The following is a 20,785-nucleotide window of genomic DNA, read 5'->3' as shown; positions in this document are numbered from 1 at the left end:
TTATAAAGCATCTTAAAATCAACAGATCATGAGTAGATTTGTCTGGCTTTACAGCGAGGCAGCTGAGCTGCATTTGTTACCGTGGTAACTGAAGGTACCTCAGTTACCATGGCTACAGCTCCTTTAAAATACGGTTGGCAATTCCTCACTCCCAGACTTTTGTGACTATTTTGAAATGGAAAAAAAAAAAAATCCTAGTACTATGTCAACACTTACATGGAGACAAGAGGTCTGTAAAATGCAAAATTTCTCAGCCCACATGGCCAGGTTAAGAATAAGCTCATTTTTCTACTGCAAATCTTTAGCTCATTGAGAGACTGTGCCATGGAAAGCTTGATCATCACATACTCAGCACAACACTACACATCAGAAACCAGCTCTACTGCTTACAGGAAGAACCGGTGCAGAAATGGACTCATACTGCAATACAATTTCTCTGTGTATCAAGGTTTCCCACAACAGGGTAGCTGCCTGGATTGATTAATGAAACATCAGAAAATAAGAGTCAGAAATCCTGGGTGCTTGTTTCTGAGGCAAAGGAGGTGGCAAGAGGGAGTGCATTCACCTCCCCTGACTCCAGTCAGTACCCAAGATAGGCTTCCTATACAGTCCAGAAAGGACAGCTTTATGCAGCAAAAAAAATTACTACACTCAAATGAGTGCCCTCTGAATTATCCTGAGGTAAGAGGGGCATTTGTGTTGATAAGTTGCAAGTAATGTGTTTAGGAAAGTTGCTTACCTCTAGTGCATCAAGAAGAGAAAAGGTCTTTTCCACCTTTCTGGAAAATTGTGCACCTTGATCTGAAGCACAGAGAATTCAAGGAAATGGTCACAATGGGAAGCTGTCTCTTTCTCCTCATTGAGGTTATATAGCAAGTTAAATACAAAAATACTTCAAGCTCTGACTGAGAAATAAATAATATTTTTTTTAAATAATCACAAACTTTGATTTTGGCATCTTTTAATTACCCAATTAGCTCTACACATTAAAATCAGCTTTAACTTTTCCTGCCTGGGAAACAGTTTCTTATACTCTCCTCCATTCGCTTGCACATAGTTCATGCCCTAAGCAGGCCTGTGGCAGCACACAATTGCCACAAATCACTCAAGAATTAGAAATGGAGCAGGTGAAAATAACCCCTCTGGGGTGAACACCATTTTCCATCTTTGCCAGCTAACAGAATATCAAGCTTGAACACAAGTCCCCACTTTCTCCTCTGTTCTTTGTCTTCACTCCCAGCCCCCTCTTCCCCATCTCTTTGTTTTCTGTAGCTGACTCTACTGACATTACTTACTACCCACAAGTCTATGAATTGCTTTTCCCAAACAAGTCAGCATTATAGATCACTTAATTTTTCAGCACCTTATTTCTAAATAGACTTCTGTACGTGACTGTCCAAGCTCTTCTTCAAGCAAAGAAGGGCATACTGCAGAAAGGACATAGGACAGCAGTCTGTCTCACAATCAGGAGAGAGAATAAAACTAATCCAGATGTTCCCAGAGAGAAAGTATATTCTTGGAATCAATGCACGTCTGATGTCGGTTCATTTCACCCATTTTAGCTTAATTTTGTATGCAGTTTTGTGCTTGCTATATGGCAATACTTGCCAGGGAAAATTTCCAAAAGTGATCAGCGATTTCTGGTGATTTACTGTTAACGAGTCTCCAAACCAAAATCTCCTTAAGGGTCAGATTTTCACAAGCTGTCAGTCTGATCCTGTTAAAATACCTGATAAGAAATCTCAGTGTTGAAGACTCCAGAGCCTCATGACAAGATACTGAAGTCACTAGAAAGGGTAGTGGAAAAGTTCTCATTTTTCTATAACACGGAGTGGCCATTTCTAGAGGTACTGATGTAGAACAAAACTCCAAGAGCCTACACAAATCTACAGCACTGCCCCTCCATCCTTTCCACACCCCACCACTATGTTGGTTGTGTGTTGGGACTCACTGCACTGCAAGGTTAAAAAGACGAGCATGGCTGAAAGACTGCGCTGGAATTTCACAACTGGATGGCTTTGAACTCTACAAGCACAAGTTCTGGTGGACTGTACCTTGGCCAACAGACACAGTATTCTAACAACAGCTCAGCACTCAGAATATGACAATCTTATCCATCCCTGTGGAAGTCTGAATATTAAGACACATGTTTTGAATTATATCTTCTAATTTTGTCCCAATCTAAGACCTCAATACTGGTAGCTGTGCAGTCAAAATTAAAACAACATACTCGAGAAATACAGGCCCTAGCCTTTGAGACTCACAATCACCTTGTCTATGGAAGGGAAGTAGTATCTACTTGTTTTGCCTTACAAAACAGTTGCAGAGACTGATAGCTATATTATCATTTCAATAGCACTTTCAAGGCATAAAGAGTGCCACACTGTTAAAACGCTATGCAATATTTCAGGTTCTTTGTAGCGCAAGTAGATGCATAATATCCAAACAAAGCTATTTCAAATGAAAGATGTTTCCTTTATGTTAGAGGACAGAATTCAGAAACTAAGCTGGTTCTTCAATCACAGTTCACATCATAACTGCATGTGCACCTAAATAAACTAAAGAAATGCAAATACACCACACATGAGACAGCCAGAATGCAGCAAATAATAAAAGATGAGAGGATCCTATCATCCCATAAGATGTTGAGCATACTGCAGGACACAAGCTAAACAAGTTGCAGAATATTGCTAGCAAGCCTCTTAAAATATTAATTCCTTTCATCGTATATAGAAAACAATTTTCCCCTAGGTTCAGGCTATGAGTTACCTTAAGTCCCTTTTCTAATCTTCCCATTTTTCTTTTAACCTTGACTGCACAAGAGGTTTTTAGAAGTGTTTGCTTGTTGCTTACACAATATACCTTACAGTAGGTGTTTAAAGGCCTCCTCTCAGAAGTGCTAAGCCTTTCACAACCCCAGCTAAAAGGGGTTAACAGAGATAGGTACTTAGTGCAGCTTCCCAGTACCGGATAAGCTGGTGGTTCTCACAGTAGCTACCTGCAAAAGGCTGTTGGGAGCCCTTTTGAACTGTTGTGAGCAAGACAGCACCACTGTGCAACCAGCCCTGCAGCAGTAGACCTGGAAATCCTCTCTCTGCAAGACCTTCACAGCTGCTAACATGGCTTAGGGGAGAGGTGGTCACCACGCCTAACTGCCAGACAGATTAGTATCACAGGTGTGATACATGACTCATCAATTTAGCTGTAAAAACATAAGAACGAGGACAATTTTCTTTTAGTCACTCTCCTGCATATAAACAAAGTTTTTGCATGTCTGTAGGTGTGCACTAGTGTAGCTAGATTGGGTACAGTGAACATACAAAGCATGAAAAAACATTTTACCATGGAAAGAAAGAATGATCAACCCTCTCCTTTAAGCCAGTATAGTGCTGCCAGCAAGGGGAGTGGGAACATGCACTTAACTGCCCTATACTGCACACCATGGTATGGGTGGGATGGCAGGTGCCCTCGTGAGTTTGGGTTGTAGCTGTCCTATTTCTTCCTGCGGTTTTCTGTGGTCAGAGTATGCCTTATAATGACTGGACGTCCTGGACAGGTACATGATTTGCCACAGTATTTCATAGGTACCTTCATGGACAAAAAAAGAACTAACGCTTCTGTGCCAAGCCCAAAGTGAATCTTTTTACGTAGGCAAACTCAAACTCTGGAAGGTATCTTTGAAATTTAAAGTGCTGCCTAAGTTTAAAAGAGTTACTAGAACATCCTAGAGAACTGGAAACCTAACTAGGGTTATCAACCTCCACAGCAAACAGACATTTTCCTTGTTTTTCACATATGGGAGCAATTATTTCTTAAGGCAAAGATACATACAGTATTCAAGGAGTTTAACACCCTAGGATACTGACAACAGACTAAGGTGCTCACTATGGAGAAAAAAACACCTTTCTCTAAATATACCTAATATATATAAACATATATTTATATTTAATATATTTCTATGTGCAATTTTGCATATTATTTATATATATTATATAGCAGTATGATCTTTACCACATATACCAGGTATTCTTGTATCTATATTATAAATATTTTGTAACAGAGTACAGTATAACCAATACACATGCGAATATATATGCGTGTCTTTTATATCTCTATATTAATCTTATTCTATACATATATGTGTACAAAAGACTGATTCTCTTTATTTCACCATTGGTGGCATACATCTTCATATATACCTAGGATTTTATTATTGAGTGGATATTTGCAGTCACTCTGCCACAGCAAGTGAATTTTGAAACTTCAGCTGCTTGTGGGATGAGCACTGTGGAAGAATCTTGTATTTTGGGGCACTACAATGAATATATGGATGACCATTCCTAGGGCAAGAGATCTGATTCTGTGACAACATAACACCTTACTGAGAACTTGCTCTTGAAAAAAGCACTCAGCACTCACTGAGTCCAGTACCCTCGATGTTGCTGGTCTGAGCCAAGACAGACTATATGACAAAGGCTATTTTTGAAGTTGCCTCCAAAAAGCTATCAGCACAGTTTTATAAGTCATTTTGTCACTAATTTTGATATCTAAAATGGGTCATAGCCAGTCAAAACTTAGTATTGCCAAAGGTTGTTGTCAGTGGAGATTTTGTCTGAGAGGATGCTCCTATCCTGTGCATTATCCTCGCACAAATTAAGCTGTACAGTAGACTCTGCCTAACTGGGGAGTGAAAACATCCTTTGCTTTCCAAAATCTTTTCTCATGTGCTTTAATAGCTGTTGGAGTTTTTTGATGTTTTATAACAACTGACTAAAGTGATGGAACCAGATAATTTAGTTACTTGATACTTAGGTTTCGTAGAGCAAAGGCACAAAAGTTCTCAATATTGTGTAAAATATTTAGGCTATCTAGGAGCTTAACAGAACTTTTCTGCTACATGCTGCACAACAATAAGGAAAGAATTGTGGCCATAATGCTTTAAAAGCACAAACTGGTAGCTATGCTTAAGCTAAGTGAACACTATGGGAGGAAAAGTGTCTACAACATGCTAGTCATAATCTGGAAAACCAAACAGTTAATGAAAAAACATTTTTACTGAATAGTGTGAAATTCTCTAAACCAAAGCAGTCATTGAAATGCCTGGGGTTTAACACCTAATTTTCAGCCAACTTGTTAAGAAGCCTGGCTTTTCAGGGACTGCAAAATCTGTGAGATCCATCCACATAAACTACAGTGAAAATGGGAAATACTGACCTCAACATTTAGTGGCACCAAAGGATCCCAGGGCTTCCAATTTTTCAGAGTGATGAGTTATTTTGAGTACCTCAGTTCTGAGGTGCTGAGCTCAACTATCAAAGGGTAAACAGTCAGCTGCTCCCAGAATTTAAAGCTCTTTGGAACATCTCTCGCAAAGTGGTCAGAAACTGAGGTTTCAAAAATCCATGATCAAATATGAAAAAGGTTGGTCTGTGTCTCCGAAGAGGAATTCTGTCGGAACTACTTTTGCTACAATATTGCTTTAGGAGAGAAACTGGATTAAGGACCCCACCAAGGCAGGCACTGCAGACCCAGACTGCTTACCTCTGCGGACTGATGCCTTCCAGACATCCCCCTTAGTCCTACGTAGGAGCTGTCAGCATCCTATCGACTGACACACCCTATCAGCTATTGGTGAATGCACATGGAAGATGTGCAGGTAGATTTCACACCCTGTCCAAGGGTGGTTATGTAGCCAGCCTACCCACATTTAAACTACTAAAGATATGACAGATGTTTATTTTAATTCATCTCAAAACAGAAGCATTATTGTCTGAATACAAACATGATCTGGAACACACTCCAAATATCTTGGCTTAAAAACCACAGGAAGAAAAGTCACCCTTGTATGTTAGGTTAGGGAGTTCTGTATTCAGGTCAAGGTCTCGCTGTGTATTTATTTCAGGTGTTTTCTTGTGGAGTTTTGCACTCAACATTTCCACACGCTGGAGTGTTTCCTCTTGCAAAAAAGCAAGCAAGCAGGCTATGCTCTTTCTACTTGGAGCTGGAGATCACCGAGCACCCTCTGCCTTCTTCATACTTGTAACAATTTCATTCCTCAGGCACTGGCACACAGCAGAGTTGCCTCCTGCTCTACGAAAGGCTTCTAGAACCACTCTAAAAGGTTTGAGAGAGGCTGTACTCCTTATAAGCATGAGCAAGTGAATTAAGGCACCTTTGGGCAAGTCACAGTGCAGAAGCTATAAAAAAAAATAGGGTCTTGCTCCCCCACAAAGAGTCCCCGGGCTCATGTAGCCTACAGCTAAATTCAAGTTAAAAGAGTCCCTAAGTATAGCAACTTTAAGAGAGAGAGAGAGTGTATGTGTGCATGCGTGTATGCATGCAAGAAAGTAAAAACCCATCAACCAATTATCTTTGTAGCTTTACATTTCTTAAATCAAAATGTGAGGCTTGGTCAGAGGTACATACCTACTTTCATCTGGTTGCACTTGATCCTAACCATGAGCACGTGTGTGATTTTTTTGTTCAGCTTAGAAGGAAAAACGTAAAAATTACTTCAAAACCATAGGAAGCCTCAGGACTAAGCAGATTTTGCAAGTCCTTGGGTCTTCCCAGTTGGATTCTGCCTAGCTCTAGTCAGGAATTCCCCTTCATCAAAAATTGCGTAAGAAATGCCTTTTCTCTTCCCCTGAGGAAGGACTGGCAGCAAGTTAGAGAGGGAGGCAGTGTGATTTTCTCAGGAGACAAAATAGCATCCAGAACAAAAGCGGTTAGGTGAGATCCTGAAAATCCTAACACGTGACACTGCCACCAGTGATTGCTATAAAACTCTCCTTTTCAGTCTAGAACAGAAAGGGTGCAGAGTCCAAAAAAAGCTACCTACTGCCTAACAGAAAAACGCTGAAAAACCTAGCAAAACTGGACAATTAACATTCCCTGGTTTCATTTGTCATGTGTTAGTTTATGTTCCAGTTTAAGAGATGTTACATGACTTTCTCAGTTTCTTTAATTCTCGAGCATGTGACAGACCTGACAGCATAAAAGCGTGGCATCATCTGAAAATTAGATTAATAATTCTATCGAATTTATGCAGCAAAAGCATGAGCATATGAAAACAGGAGTCTAGGACTCATGGAACATTCAAATGTTTAGTGGTTGTTAGCTTACAAAACAAGGAAAACTAAGACAAAAGTGAACAAGCTTAAAATGTAGCAAAGATGATTTAGGTTAGGCATTAGGAAGAAAAAAAGATAAAATACGGTGAAGCACTGGGATAAATTTCCTGCAGAATTTCTACAGTATTCATCATTGCAGGTCCTTAATAATAGTCAATACAGCTATCTTCCAGGAATGATCAAAGATTGTGGCACGGTGGAATGACATTTGGAGGTCCCTACCAAATGCACGCTTCTACAGTCCCTCAAAGAGACGGAAGACCTTCTTTCAACACTTACAGGTCCTTTTGCAGTGTCCCATATACCTAGCTGTAGAAGTCTTGGGGCCCTTTGGGATCAGAAATCTATATATGTTGATAAGAATTTCCCATTGAGCTGTTGCTGAGCAATATGAAACATTTCTTACTCCCACCATACCATCTCCATATAGTTCTCACTACCAGCCAGACTAGGGAGCCAGCAAGGAAGCTTGCAAAATAAATTCATATCTCTTCTGTGACAGTGTTCCTATTAAATCACAAGATTTAATCTGTTCTAGATGAAACTGGAAAACCTGCCTGTGACCTACAAAGAACCATTCCAACCTTTGCTGGTGACCAGCTGGCTGGCCATGTGGTCACAGAGAAATACTGTACATACCACACTTCTAGTTCTGGTGCAGTCTTGCTTATCCCAGTAGCTACTTTGTCAAAGCACATGGCTGCCTGCTAGGACTAACATTTGAGAGATCTGCTTCTAATTTATTTATTGCAATGTCAACACTGAATAACTTAAGCATATTTTCCACAGATGACTACACATTTTTTTTAACACGCTGTTTCATGTCTGCGTGCCACCAAGCTTTCCAAGATTTTTTTGCAAGCTGTCATATATTTTTTTGGCATTACATAACCATTTCATCCATGAGCTGACAGTGGACTTTTTATCTGACTCTGGAGCAGGCTTTGTCTATCTGCAAGCCTATTTCTTCCATGTCTCATCTAAGAAACATGAATTTGAATAATCTTGTGAGTGAGTCAGTATGTTTGCTGATGTGAGCATCCTTCAGTGAGATAAGACAATTGATGAAGAAGACAGACTGCCAAGACAGTTATCTCTCTCTTCACAGAGAAGAACTTGGTGATAACATCTGATTGTGCCCTTATATACTTATATCACACCTACAAAAGTAGAACTGGATTTTTCCCTTTGCAAATAGTTTCAGTTTCATAATAATTGCCCAAAGGATCTCGAAACATCTTACATTAGGATTCTTAATGAAATGTTGCAGAGGATGCTTTTTGACAGTCCTAGCTTTTGCTCACTTTCACAGCATTATCAGGTTGCTAGTGTCATTTGCCTACATTTAGTCATTTGATCAGTCAAACAGATTCAATATTTCTTTCAAAAATCCAGCACAATTACTTGCACATTCAAAATGACTAATTTATTTGAATCAGGGTCCATATCTACAAGAAAGCCTGAAAAAATTGGTCTTGACAGATAATCAAGTGGCTATAAAGCTAAGTATTTTAAAGCAGCTTTCAGTTAACCCATACTTTGGCTGAGCTGCAGCAAAAAGATTTGTCTCTATTGTTAAACGCTTTGGTGATATGTGGACTAAGTTTTAAATGAAGAGTGGTTAAAGTACAGTTTTCAGATTAAAATAAAAACTAGTCAAAAGTTTGTGATTCAAGTCACAGATAGGCAAATGTTGGCAGCTTCACGCAGCTGTAATAATTTTCAGAGACAAACCTCTAACAGATGAACTACTGTAAAAGAAAGTTGGTAAAGTATGCCTTGTGAATGGAAATCATGGGAGTTTATGCAGGTCTAGCAAAAACCACAGGGCTCTGGGTATATTTGAATTACTGATGCTTTGTAGAAAACCAGCTCATGGGTTGCCAGCACTGATCTGAAACTCTCCTGAGCTTAGCTTGTTCCTGCAAGATGTACAGCATTTACCAGTCATAGACTTACCGAAAAATTACTAGACTTGGGATTTTTTTATTATTCTCCCCGCCTGCTCCCCCTCCCCACCAAAAAAAACCCCAAAACCCAACAAAAAAGTTCCAACATACTGTATCTCACTAGAGTTATAACATGCTTTTCCGGAAGCCCCACAGCACTAATAGCTCCATCGTTTCTCCTTTGGAGACAAAGATGTATGGTGAGAATGTTCTCATCTCTCATTTCAGTCTTGGCAAGCCCCAAGTTCGCCTATGAGAGAAGCAGCAAATCTCATGCTGCTCAGAGGCCCTGCTCATACAGACTGAGATGACAACTGCTTAGCTCCTGTGCTTTGTTGGTTCAGAGGACCAGGAAGGTTGTGATGTAGTGATTTAAATATTTTTGTCATTAAAACCGAAACTCACCAGAATAGATCAGTAGAAAGAGGGGGTGCCACTTCTACAGATAATTTTCTGATGCTTCAGCAGATGAGGTTCAGACAAAATGCCATCTTCCTTCGCCTTTCATCCAGAGGTTCAGAAAAGGTTAGAGTTTCCTGGATTTCCCTGCAGAAGCACAGGGATTAAGAATCACTTTTTAAATACTTCTGTTAGCAGTTGCAAAGGGAGAGGCAGGCAATCTCTGAGTGGGATCTGTTTCTTTTCTCCCGTCTAGCTTGAGTCAGGATTGCTAAATGATTCTGAGTAGTATCAAAGGAGAAGAGCACCTGTCTGGGATGTGCATCTTCTACTAACTCACTCTGAACATGTGATCTGGAATGAATTATGAATAGTGTGTCGTGTAGACCACTATTTCGTAGAAAACAAACCCTGAAGTTACTGAAACTTGACTTGCAAAAGCTGTGATGCTTCCACTGCCACCACCCACTTTTCTTCTTGTCTGTGGTCCAAGAGTGGTGTCTCTCACAAACTCAACCAAGGTCTCCCTTCCCAGGTTCCCACTACAGACATACACTGGGTTGGACACTGGGCAGGCATAAATTGGCAGACAGCCGAAGCCCCAAAGAGTTTACTATCTCAATAAAAAACAAGTAGACAAAGGAGGGTGCAAAAGATGCAGGCACGCATGCTTGAAGACTTAGAATGTGTCAGTAGTGGAGGCTGGAAAAGAGCCTCAGTCATGTGATTTTCGTCCCAGTGCTTTCATCGCCAGCCTTCACTGCCCATCTGCATTGAAGCCTGGCAATTCCAGGTGCTATATCAATGAATTCTAGTGGGTAACTGGGCTTATTTGTTTAGAACAAAGCATAAAAAAGGTTTCTTTTTTCCAAGACTAGAACTAGCTCAGAAATGCAAGGTGAAGTGCTATTTCAAAAACGATTCCCAGAAGTAAACAGCCACATCTGTGTATTTAATATTGTCTGGTCCAATCCTCAGACCCTTTTTCTGATTGAGCCTAGCCTCCTAATTCTCATGTATTCATGGTTTTAAGGCTGTTGGACTTTGGTTTTCTTTCCATGCTGAGTGGAAAGATACTGGCTCATTACTCATGAGAGGCTAGGTCTGATTCTGTTACTTTGCTCCTTTTACAGCTATGAAAAGCTGATGTGAAACACTACTATTCTGAATTAATTTGCACTTCATATTCACACTGCACTGGCAAAAATGGCCAGGTTAGGCATAGGGCAGTACAGAAGCAGGCCTTTGAGATAGACAGATAGATAGATAGACAGATAGATAGACAGGCAGACAGATTTAATCAGAGGCAATATTAATTAGATTATGAAATTCTCCACTTATGGGCATGAAATCTTTTAGACTCTTTCAAAATAACCTTATTAAAATAGATCCACTAACACTATTAACTATTAAGTTATGCAGGAGTGTAGTTTCTTCTCTCCAGAATGAAGACATTTTAATGTAACTTATATTTTAATCAAAACATCCCCCTTTAAAATCTCCTCTCTGCCTTCTCTTATGGCTTCTGCGGTTTCATACAATCTGAGATTTTTCTTTGTTGGTATTAAAGCCAGAAAAAAGCAACAGCAGAAGCATCTCTATTGAAATAGGAATCATTCACATGTGTAAAAGCAGATAAGAGTTTTGATCGCTTCAAACACTTTACCTCAGTATTTTCTTTAATTATAGAAAATTTTAGCTGCTATTATGTAACTCAACCACATGTGACATCAATTCATAAAATCCTCACTCCTTTCCCCAACCCCATTCAGATCCTAGAAAGAAGAGAAATTCTGTTGTAAAATGTAAGGAGAAAGAAGATTAAGAACCTCTAAATAATACAAGAGCAATCCATTGGTTTGATGTTCAGGCCATTATTAGCGAAATAGAAAGGGATAGCCTTATTTTCAAAAATGGTAGAACGTGTACAAGTCCCATACTCTTCACTAGATTTTACCAGCATTACTCTTCTCTGGACTTGACAAGCTATCATGTTAGTCATGATGGCTGATCTCTGTTGGCCTCTGACAACGGGCCAGAGAGAACTCTTTTTTCAACTCCTTTGGTATACATGAATGCTGGTCTCCTTGGAAAAACATACTCACTGAATTTGGTGCTATTGGATTTTGCTTACAGCTTGCCAGATCCTATATCAGATAATTAACAACGAAAAATATTCAGAAGAAAAAAGGGGTGGGGGCAATATAAATTGGTGATCACAAACATGTATCTATGTCAATGATAAAGCTGCAAGCAGCTGCAAGCAACAAATCTATCAGAGATGGGTGCCAGTGAACGAATTGTCAGGCCTGATTCTCAGGCACTTCTTTGGATCAGCCAAGGGACTGGGGAACTGTAATGGGACCTTTAGTAAAAGGCTGCTCTCCATTGTATTCTCCTTTCAGTCTGGGGCCTTTTAATATTGAAGCATGGAATGACTAAGAATGACTAAGAAGCATTTTTAATTCCCAAATATAAAATAGGTTTTAGGATTAGATAGTAATTCAATTGAGGAAAAAAACAATATATTGGAGAAGAAATACTGAAATTATTCCTGTCAATACCATTGCTTAGACATGGTTTTATGAAATCTTGAAAGCATACCCACACTTCCAAAGCTGCAAAGGATTCAAGAACATGGCCATCCCTGCTCTGGAATGTTGTTAAATACAGATAGAAGGAAACAAATGGTTCACATTCATTTAGCAGGTGCTTCCTGCTCTGCTGAACTAGGGACTAAAATTTTTCAATTCCCCTCTGAAGCCGAGGTGCACACACACAGGGGCTAACAGCAAGAGAGAGCATAGGTGTAATTTTCTCTACTGGTAACACTGCTAGCATGTACCACTGCAGAGAACTTCAATGTCGTGTCACAATTCGATATTTCTTCCCTTTAATACAGCAAAACATCACTTTGCAAAATACTTGCTGTGCAAGGTCAGCCTGAAGGTTGTCCTAAGCAGAGAAAAACTCACTCAAGAGAGGTACACGTATACATCAAGAGAATTGCAGTTTGAGTCAGCATAAAGAAAGGGGACTTCTTCACAGACCCCTTAAAATGCAGAATGATTTTATTCCCCTCTCTGCTTCTTATCTGTGAGTGCTACCGTCCTAATGAAGTGTCAGCATTTCCTTCTGCAGCTTGAATTCTCAGGGCTTTATGACTCTACAGTAAAAATCTGCTCCAGGCTGAAACAGAGCAGACATACTGAGGGTGCTAGGAACATTTTCCTGAGCTCTTGGTGCAAGATGTTTTTTGTTTCTCGTTTTACTCACACTCAGACAATTGGGGTATTAACCTCTACTTAATTAAGCTCTGAGCATTAACAATATCATACACAAGCTGACTTTGGCCACTTAAAAGACTCTGCAACTTGTTTTTTCAGGGAAACTGTTGATACACTACAGGCAGTAACATTAAAACGAAAGCATACAGAACCTGTACACATTTATCTAGGATCACAGATTACATGACAAACACCAGCTGGTATTTTTTTTAACCTATTTTACAGATGGAAAAACTGTGAATGGAGAAATTTCTCTGTTTAGCAGGAGAATCTAATAAGAAGATACCTGCAGTCTTGCTTCTCAATTTCCCTAACCTAAAGATTGTTGATCTTCCAGACAACTATTTACATTAGACATTGATTTTAGCACATATCAACTCATATATTAGATCATCACATAACAATGTTACGATAGTCTGAAGCATTTAGAGGAAGGTACTGGGTTTTTTAAAATCTGTGACAATGGCTAGGTTCTGATCTCTTTGGTGACAAAGTTGGATTTGAAAAGCAGAAGAGCCTGTTTGCTTCTGTACCCTTCCAAGCTTATTCACTTCTACTGGCCAAACACTGGCACAGGCTTCCCAGAGAGGCTGTGGGATCTCCATCCTTGGAGGTATTCAGACCTGGACCAGACAAGACCCTGAGCAACCTGGTTCAACTTTGAAGTTGTATCAAACGAGCTCCAGAGGGCCCTTCCATCCTAAATGATTCTCTGATTTTTATTCTCTGCCAGTTTCTCTGTATTCTATTAAATAGTTCATGTCAAATTGTGGCAAATCCTTGCTTTTGACTTTGTTTGCTAATATGGAAGGTCAAGTGTAATTCTGTGCTAGATCTACCTCTGTAGTCTAGGTCTACAGGAGGAACTTCCTAATTGCAGGAGAGCCTTGGTACATTGAAGCATAGGTTATTTTTAACTGGTCTATTCCTTTGGCAGCAATATCTTTTAGATTATTGCACTCCATTTACTGGCAACAGATAATTAGAAGAAACCAGTTCTTTTTAACCCCTTTTTTGGCTACACTGCTGAAAAAGGCATATTATGAATAACAGGAGACTATAAGAAGATTTGAATAATAATTTAATTACCACAGTTGCTCATGCTCATGAAGACAGTGAAATAATACCTTATCTGCCATCTCCTGTCAAGGTGACACACAAGATAAACAGGAAGATAACAGATGTAGGGAGTGAAATAGAAAGAGGTATTACCATTACTGTACCACTCCAACATGCAGAGACTTCTTAGATACATGTAAACTACTTATTTAATTAAAGGAGAATTGAGCAGAGGAACTGTGGTTACAAGAGTTGCAAATTTTGGCCTGACCGTAGAATCATAGAAAGAACAGTTTGGGTTGGAAGGGACCTTAAGGGTCATCTGCTGTGGGCAGGGACACCTTCCACTAGACCAGGTTGCTCAAAGCCCCATCCAGCCTGGCCTTGAACACTGCCAGGGAGAGGGCATCCAAAACTTCACAAATGTACCCCTCAATTATCCTGGAACACAACCAACAGGTCTCATTTGGGCTGAGGAAAGCCTGAGAAGAGCTGAGAGAGTTGGGGTTGTTCAGCCTGGAAAAGAGCAGGCTCCAAAGAGATCTTATTCCAGCCTTTCAGTACTTAAAGAGGGCTTATAAGAAAGATGGGAACAGACTTTATAATAGGGCCTGTTGAGATAGGACAAAGGGTAATGGCTTTAAACTAAAAGCAGGTAGATTTAGGCTAGATATAAGGAAGAAATTTTTTATGATGAAGGTGGTGAAACACTGGGACAGGTTGCCCAGAGAGGTGGCAGATGCCCCATCTCTGGAAACATTCAAGGTCAGGCTGGATGGGGCTCTGAACAACGTGATCTAGTTGAAGATGTCCCTGCTCATTCCGGGGGGGGTGGACTGGATGACCTTTAAAGATTCCTTCAAACCCAAACCATTCTATGATTCTATGAAAAGCAGGAACTGAAGCCAAAGAGGCAAATACTCCTAAGAACACTCATTGACTTTGGGGGCTGCTATCACCTTCACTGTAATTTGATTAACCAAATCATAATCCAACAGCCTTAAAAAAAAAATCATCTAGTTCTGGTACAAGTCTGTTCTCTTCAAGAAAACCTTGTCTGGTGAAACCCAATGGATCTGTCTCCCTTTGGATCAACTGACAGGCTTATCTGAAACCACTTTCTTCCCCTCCCTGTCCCCCACCCCCAAAAGAGCTGGAGAAGGGAACTGAGAACAGAGAAGATGTTTAGTCTAGGAGATATGTGACTATTACTCAACCTGTCCCTGGGATTCAGGAGGAAAGTCTGATGATGCCAAGCAGAACTCTACTCCTTGCTGTAGAGACCGCCTGAGACTGCCACTAGTATTTACTAGCACCTTACCGAGATCTGAGATACCACAACTGTCACTAAGCTGGGAGCAGGAGACAGCCACCATACCACTGACACAATGCCGTGAAAAGACTCTTGCATGACAATTGTCCTAGAGAGTGTGCTCTATCTTTAAGACGAGAAGTAACAGAAGACCAAGTTCAGGAAGGTACAATTTCAATATGTCCTTAACCTCAAATCCCACAGTAAGTCCTGAGATTCAAATGCTTGCGTAAATTTACGCTCGCGCTAAAGTGCTATCTGTATAGGAATGATTGTTAGCATGTACTTACATACTGCTCTCCCTCCAATTTTGAATGTTAGACTGTTTTTGCAGGTGAGACTTGGAATCTTCAGCCCACAGAAAGAAGACTTGGCGTTATCTTTAGTTTTAACATGGCTCTTGTCTCTCCCTGGTGTTTCAGAATCAAAGCCCCTGTACTTAATCTACTGTTTAATATTTCTCTCATATCTTTCTTTCCACAGTATGTGGCATTTGCCTCCCTCTTCTTCATTCTGGTCTCCATCACCACCTTCTGCCTCGAGACCCATGAGAGATTTAACCCCATTGTGAACAAGACAGAAACTGAATTCATCGGGAATGACACCCAGGTGCGGCACTACAGGGAAGCAGAGACCGAAGCCTTTCTCACCTACATCGAAGGTGTCTGTGTGGTCTGGTTTACATTTGAGTTCTTGATGAGAGTCACTTTCTGCCCAAACAAGGTGGAGTTTATCAAAAACTCTTTGAACATCATTGACTTTGTGGCCATACTGCCTTTCTATCTAGAGGTTGGACTCAGTGGCCTGTCTTCCAAAGCTGCTAAGGATGTCCTGGGCTTCCTCCGCGTAGTCCGTTTCGTGCGAATCCTGCGAATTTTCAAGCTGACCCGCCACTTCGTTGGGTTGCGGGTCTTAGGACACACCCTCCGCGCCAGCACAAACGAATTCTTGCTGCTCATCATATTTTTGGCATTGGGCGTCTTAATCTTTGCCACGATGATCTATTATGCTGAGAGAATAGGTGCTAAACCAAATGACCCTAGTGCCAGTGAACACACACACTTTAAAAATATCCCCATCGGCTTTTGGTGGGCTGTTGTCACCATGACGACCCTGGGCTACGGAGACATGTATCCTCAGACTTGGTCAGGCATGCTGGTGGGGGCCCTCTGTGCTCTCGCTGGTGTGCTGACCATTGCCATGCCTGTCCCTGTCATTGTGAACAATTTCGGAATGTATTACTCCTTAGCTATGGCTAAGCAGAAGCTACCAAAGAAAAAAAAGAAGCATATCCCGAGGCCACCCCAGCTGGGATCCCCCAATTATTGTAAATCTGTCGTAAACTCTCCACACCACAGTACCCAGAGCGACACTTGCCCACTGGCCCAAGAAGAAATTTTAGAAATTAACAGAGCAGGTAGGAAACCTCTTAGAGGAATGTCCATCTGACCGTTAACCTCCATCCCGCGTAGTGATTTAAGATTCAGCCAGACTGCTTTCTTAGAGCAATGGGTAGCACATTTATCCATTCTAGTCCCACCATCACACTGAATAATATGTGTGAAGTCTAGGTTGCAGGGACAAATGGTACAGTGGAGGCTGATCAGCAAAACTAAGGATGAGAGCACGCTCTAGGAGCCCAAACTTTGGTCCTGGTTAAGGGCATACAAGTCTCAAGATATTCTGAAGAGCTGTTACATCTAGTGGAAGAATTTTGAGAGTTCTACAGCTATGTTGCTGGACTGTATAATGCATCTCAGAGGCTCCTGAGAGCTGAATGCTTCATAGAGCAGAGTAGGAGCCAAGTACTCAGCAATTACAGAGTTTTCTGACAAAACAGGGCTGGAATTCGAAACAGCCAGATGCTTTCTCATTTGTTCCCATTTGGGACCTTTCAGCTGTTTTAAATGGCAGATATTGTACATCTCATTACAGAAACTAGGTGCCTAGTAAGTTGAAGGGACAACTATACCATCATGCATATTCATGAGACAGTCCCATCTCTTTCTGATGATTAACTGCAAAGTAGAACAACAGCTCAAATTCTTGACACTAATGCAAAATGACTCGCTCTGAGACAAGACTAGATGTAAGGATGTTCATTCTATGGCATGCAAATCAATTTATTCTATAATATTCCACTAGAATTTAGTGTTTAGAACTATGAAGAGTTTTGAACCACATTTTCTAAAACATGCTCCTTTTGCAAGTATGGGTTGGTGAGTTACAGCTCTTTCAACCTTCTAGCAGCAAAGACCAACTGGAAAAGGTCTGACTGGTCATTATTGCTGGTTTGGCCTAAACAGTGATCACCTCATAACATGGTGTTCTTATTTTTAATTATACTGATTCATGTTAGCAATAGGCGAAACCAGAGCAAAATTAATCATACTAATTCTACTGGGGGGGGAGGGGGGAATGGAAAAAATACTAGTCACCATGGAATATATTATAATATCCCATGGCTAGTGGTTAATTATGGGAATATCTCAGTTTTATGAGAAACCTCCTATAGCACATAAAGTTATGGGGCTCCAATTTGATTATTTAAACCCCATAATCTACCTCTACCCATGGAATATCACTACTAATTCTATGGAGTAATTTCAAAGTAGATAACTGTGTTGAAAACAAAGCCAAATTAATTTTTGGCAGATGTTCCAGACAAGTTGCATAGTAGACATTCTTCAGCCTATTCAGAATATCCCCATGTTGTATTAGATAGAACAGATTGCAAATCACATGATTTTAACTGACAACTAGTCAAAAAGAGATGTTTTGAAAGAGCTAGCATATACCTATGATGGTCTTGTGTTATCATTTTTTTACGTTGAAGAGAATTCTAATTTGTTACTCATTGTGAGTGAGGTATACTCTCGTCATCTCATAGCCATGCATGTTGATGTCATTGTAAGAAGCACAAAGAAAGTGAGACTTTCCTTTGTGTGTGACTTCACTTATGCCAATGCTAATTTTGGAGGGGAAGAGCTGGTGGTAACCCTTCTCTTCTTTTCTATTTTCTTCTCTCTTCTCTTCTTATTTCTTTTCCCTTTTGTGCAACTATGTAAAATCCATTCAGAAGGTAAATAGCTTTCATTTTTTTTGTTAAAGGCTATTCCATTGCAACAGGCCAAGCACAATTCACGTGACTGATAGACTGTCTGTTTCCTATTGTTTCTTTGGCGCACAAGCGTATGGTTTTATCATCCATTCCCCTCAGGTTGCAAATGCTTATCACAACTCATGAGTAGATGTCCTTGTGGCATCACATATCAAGAGGGAAAGAGGGCACAAACAATACCACGTGTCTCCTACTGTGAGCAATATGCCAACTACCCAATTGTAATGTGCAAGAGATGCCAGACTCTTGAGTACTTTAGCAGCCAGGCTGCAGAGCTACAGAGTGACTTTCTTCTCAGAAATCCCTTGGTTTATAAAGTTCCTCCCATTACCTACCTACCCTGGTCCTCTCTGGGAACTAGAGGACTAAGAACTGTACAAGTTCAGTGTAATTCCACACTGGTATCCTGAGAATACGTGTAATTTTGGTTCAATGTGGAACTGTTTTTCCACCATCAGTGCTCTAAAATCAGCTGTTACCACAATATCCACGAAGTATTGATAGTAACAGCAACTTATCTATTTCTGCAATAATTAAGAGAGACTATTTTTATATACATATACAAACATATATATTTTAAGAAGTAACAAAGCACACTTACATCTAACAAAATGAAGTCAGTAACACTGTTGCTGGAGTTCTGTTTCTGATAATTATTATGCACCACTAACAGCAAAAAATATTGCCTGCATCTCTTAGCTTCCTAATAGGGAAAGATCTATATGTGCGCAAGAGAAAAAAAAAAAGTAAGATCAGAACAAAGCTGTTAAAACAAGATCTGCATTGCCTTGCATGTTGAGGTTCACTTATGTAATATGAAGCACTCATAGGCGCTGACTTGTTCCTGAAACTATAACCTGCACATCATATGAAAACAGAGACATGCAAGCAGTGAATGTTTCCCATACTGTAAAATATTTGGATTTATTATCAGCACCTAACTGTAAACAATCTGTTAACATTGTACTAGAAGCACAGAATGGGTGCTTAACATTTCTAAAATAATGCCTGCCTTGTCCAAGATATTTCTTGTAATTCTTAATTGTAAAGCTTCAGTGTGACAGTATCTAGATGATATAAGGTCATATGATGTATCTCTAATACATTCTTCCAAAAAAAGACTGTTTATCTGCTCAGGTGTAAAGGACATCACATGAAGTTATTAATTCCATATATAATGTGCGGTGGAATTATTAAGCATTTCACAAAACAGTAATGAGTATGAAATAGTTCCACATATGACTATCTCTCTGTAGCCCTCTCACACAGCGAGTCAGCAGTTCACAGCTGTTCTCAGTCCACACACACAGGGCCAAGGGGGCTCTATGGAGACTCTGCACAGCCAGGTCTCAGTGCCTCCTCTCAGGCTAAGGAGCACTTTGCTGGCACGGACATGCAAACAGCAGAACTTTGCCCACAGGCTGCACAGCTGCAGCCAATGATGCTATGGTCATTTGCAGGCAAAGCAAAGAAGGTTTGAATTTAAATTCCGGTAGGTTTGAATGAAATTTTTAAATTGTCCTCAACACTCTCAGCAGCTCAGTCCTGGGCTAATCTACACCTGGCAGGAGGTTATCTTTAAATAACAGCACTTGATTTTAATTTGATATAAAGAGTTTGATTCTACCAAGCCTCCCCTTTCTGCAGCAACCTTTCCTGCTCTCCATCCCATCCAATCCCATCAATGGGTGGCTGCAAAAGCAGCAGAAGGGGAGGAAAGGCACTTCAGAGTAGAGGATGGCAGAGCTAATGCTGCAGGCAGGCCTTCAGCAGCAGCAATAAGAAAGTAGATTTTCCCTCTATATAAAAACGAACTTCTTCACTCTGAGGGTGAAGGAGCACTGGAGCAGGTTGCCCAGAGAGGTTGTGGAGTCTCCTTCTCTGGAGATATTCAAAACCTGCCCGGACAAGGTCCTGTGTAACCTGCTCTAGATGACCCTGCTTTGGCAGGGGGATTGGACTAGATGATCCACAGAGTTCCCTTCCAACACCAAACATTCTGTGGTTCTTCAAGGTAGTTTCTGATGACCATAAATTCTCAAGATACTGCTTGTACAGTGCCTGGAGGAACTGGGCCTGATACAAAGGAGCAAATCTCTCCTGACCAATTTGACTAAAACTCGTTGACCCAGGGATATCTCGGACTATAGAGGACCAGATGTCCCTCACTTAAAATATACACACCAAGTTCTAGCATCACCATTTCAAACTATTAACTTTGCTACTTTGCAGTGTTGTTTACAGGCTCCATTCAAGATTGGGGCTTCATTTTGCCAGTCGTCTACATGACAACCACTCTATTACAATCAAATGCCCAACAGCCTAAGTAGACAGCAAAGAGAAAACAGAAGTAGTCTCCACTATTTTCATTTGACACAGGGCTTAATTTAATTGAGCAAGATCACTTGAACGGTCTGTGGCAAAGCCAGTAGTTCAATGTAACTAAATAAGCATCAGTCATAACCATAGTCTGCTGTGCTGCAGTGTCATTTATCTAAAGGTTTCTGAGTATTCCACACAGTCAG

The 20,785-nt window shown here is 40.4% G+C and overlaps 1 protein-coding gene and 1 long non-coding RNA gene across 8 annotated transcripts in view; one reads left to right on the top strand and one right to left on the bottom strand.

Moving 5' to 3' along the window:
- The window catches only part of KCNC1 (potassium voltage-gated channel subfamily C member 1), a 126,855-nt gene that overhangs the window by 73,737 nt on the left and 32,333 nt on the right, over positions 1-20,785 (top strand). For all 7 annotated transcript variants that reach the window (XM_075427093.1, XM_075427096.1, XM_075427094.1 and 4 more), the window contains exon 2: positions 15,623-16,556. In XM_075427093.1, coding sequence (XP_075283208.1) covers positions 15,623-16,556 — 934 coding nt within the window. The remainder of the gene's footprint in view (positions 1-15,622; positions 16,557-20,785) is intronic.
- LOC142362026 (uncharacterized) overlaps positions 1-20,785 on the bottom strand; it is a 55,831-nt gene that overhangs the window by 34,690 nt on the left and 356 nt on the right. Inside the window, exon 2 of the long non-coding RNA XR_012764603.1 lies at positions 9,488-9,628. This is a non-coding gene — a long non-coding RNA (uncharacterized LOC142362026). The remainder of the gene's footprint in view (positions 1-9,487; positions 9,629-20,785) is intronic.

This window comes from Opisthocomus hoazin, chromosome 7 (assembly GCF_030867145.1).
Source record: "Opisthocomus hoazin isolate bOpiHoa1 chromosome 7, bOpiHoa1.hap1, whole genome shotgun sequence".
Lineage (NCBI taxonomy): Eukaryota > Metazoa > Chordata > Aves > Opisthocomiformes > Opisthocomidae > Opisthocomus > Opisthocomus hoazin.
This window is presented reverse-complemented; position numbering and strand designations above follow the sequence as displayed.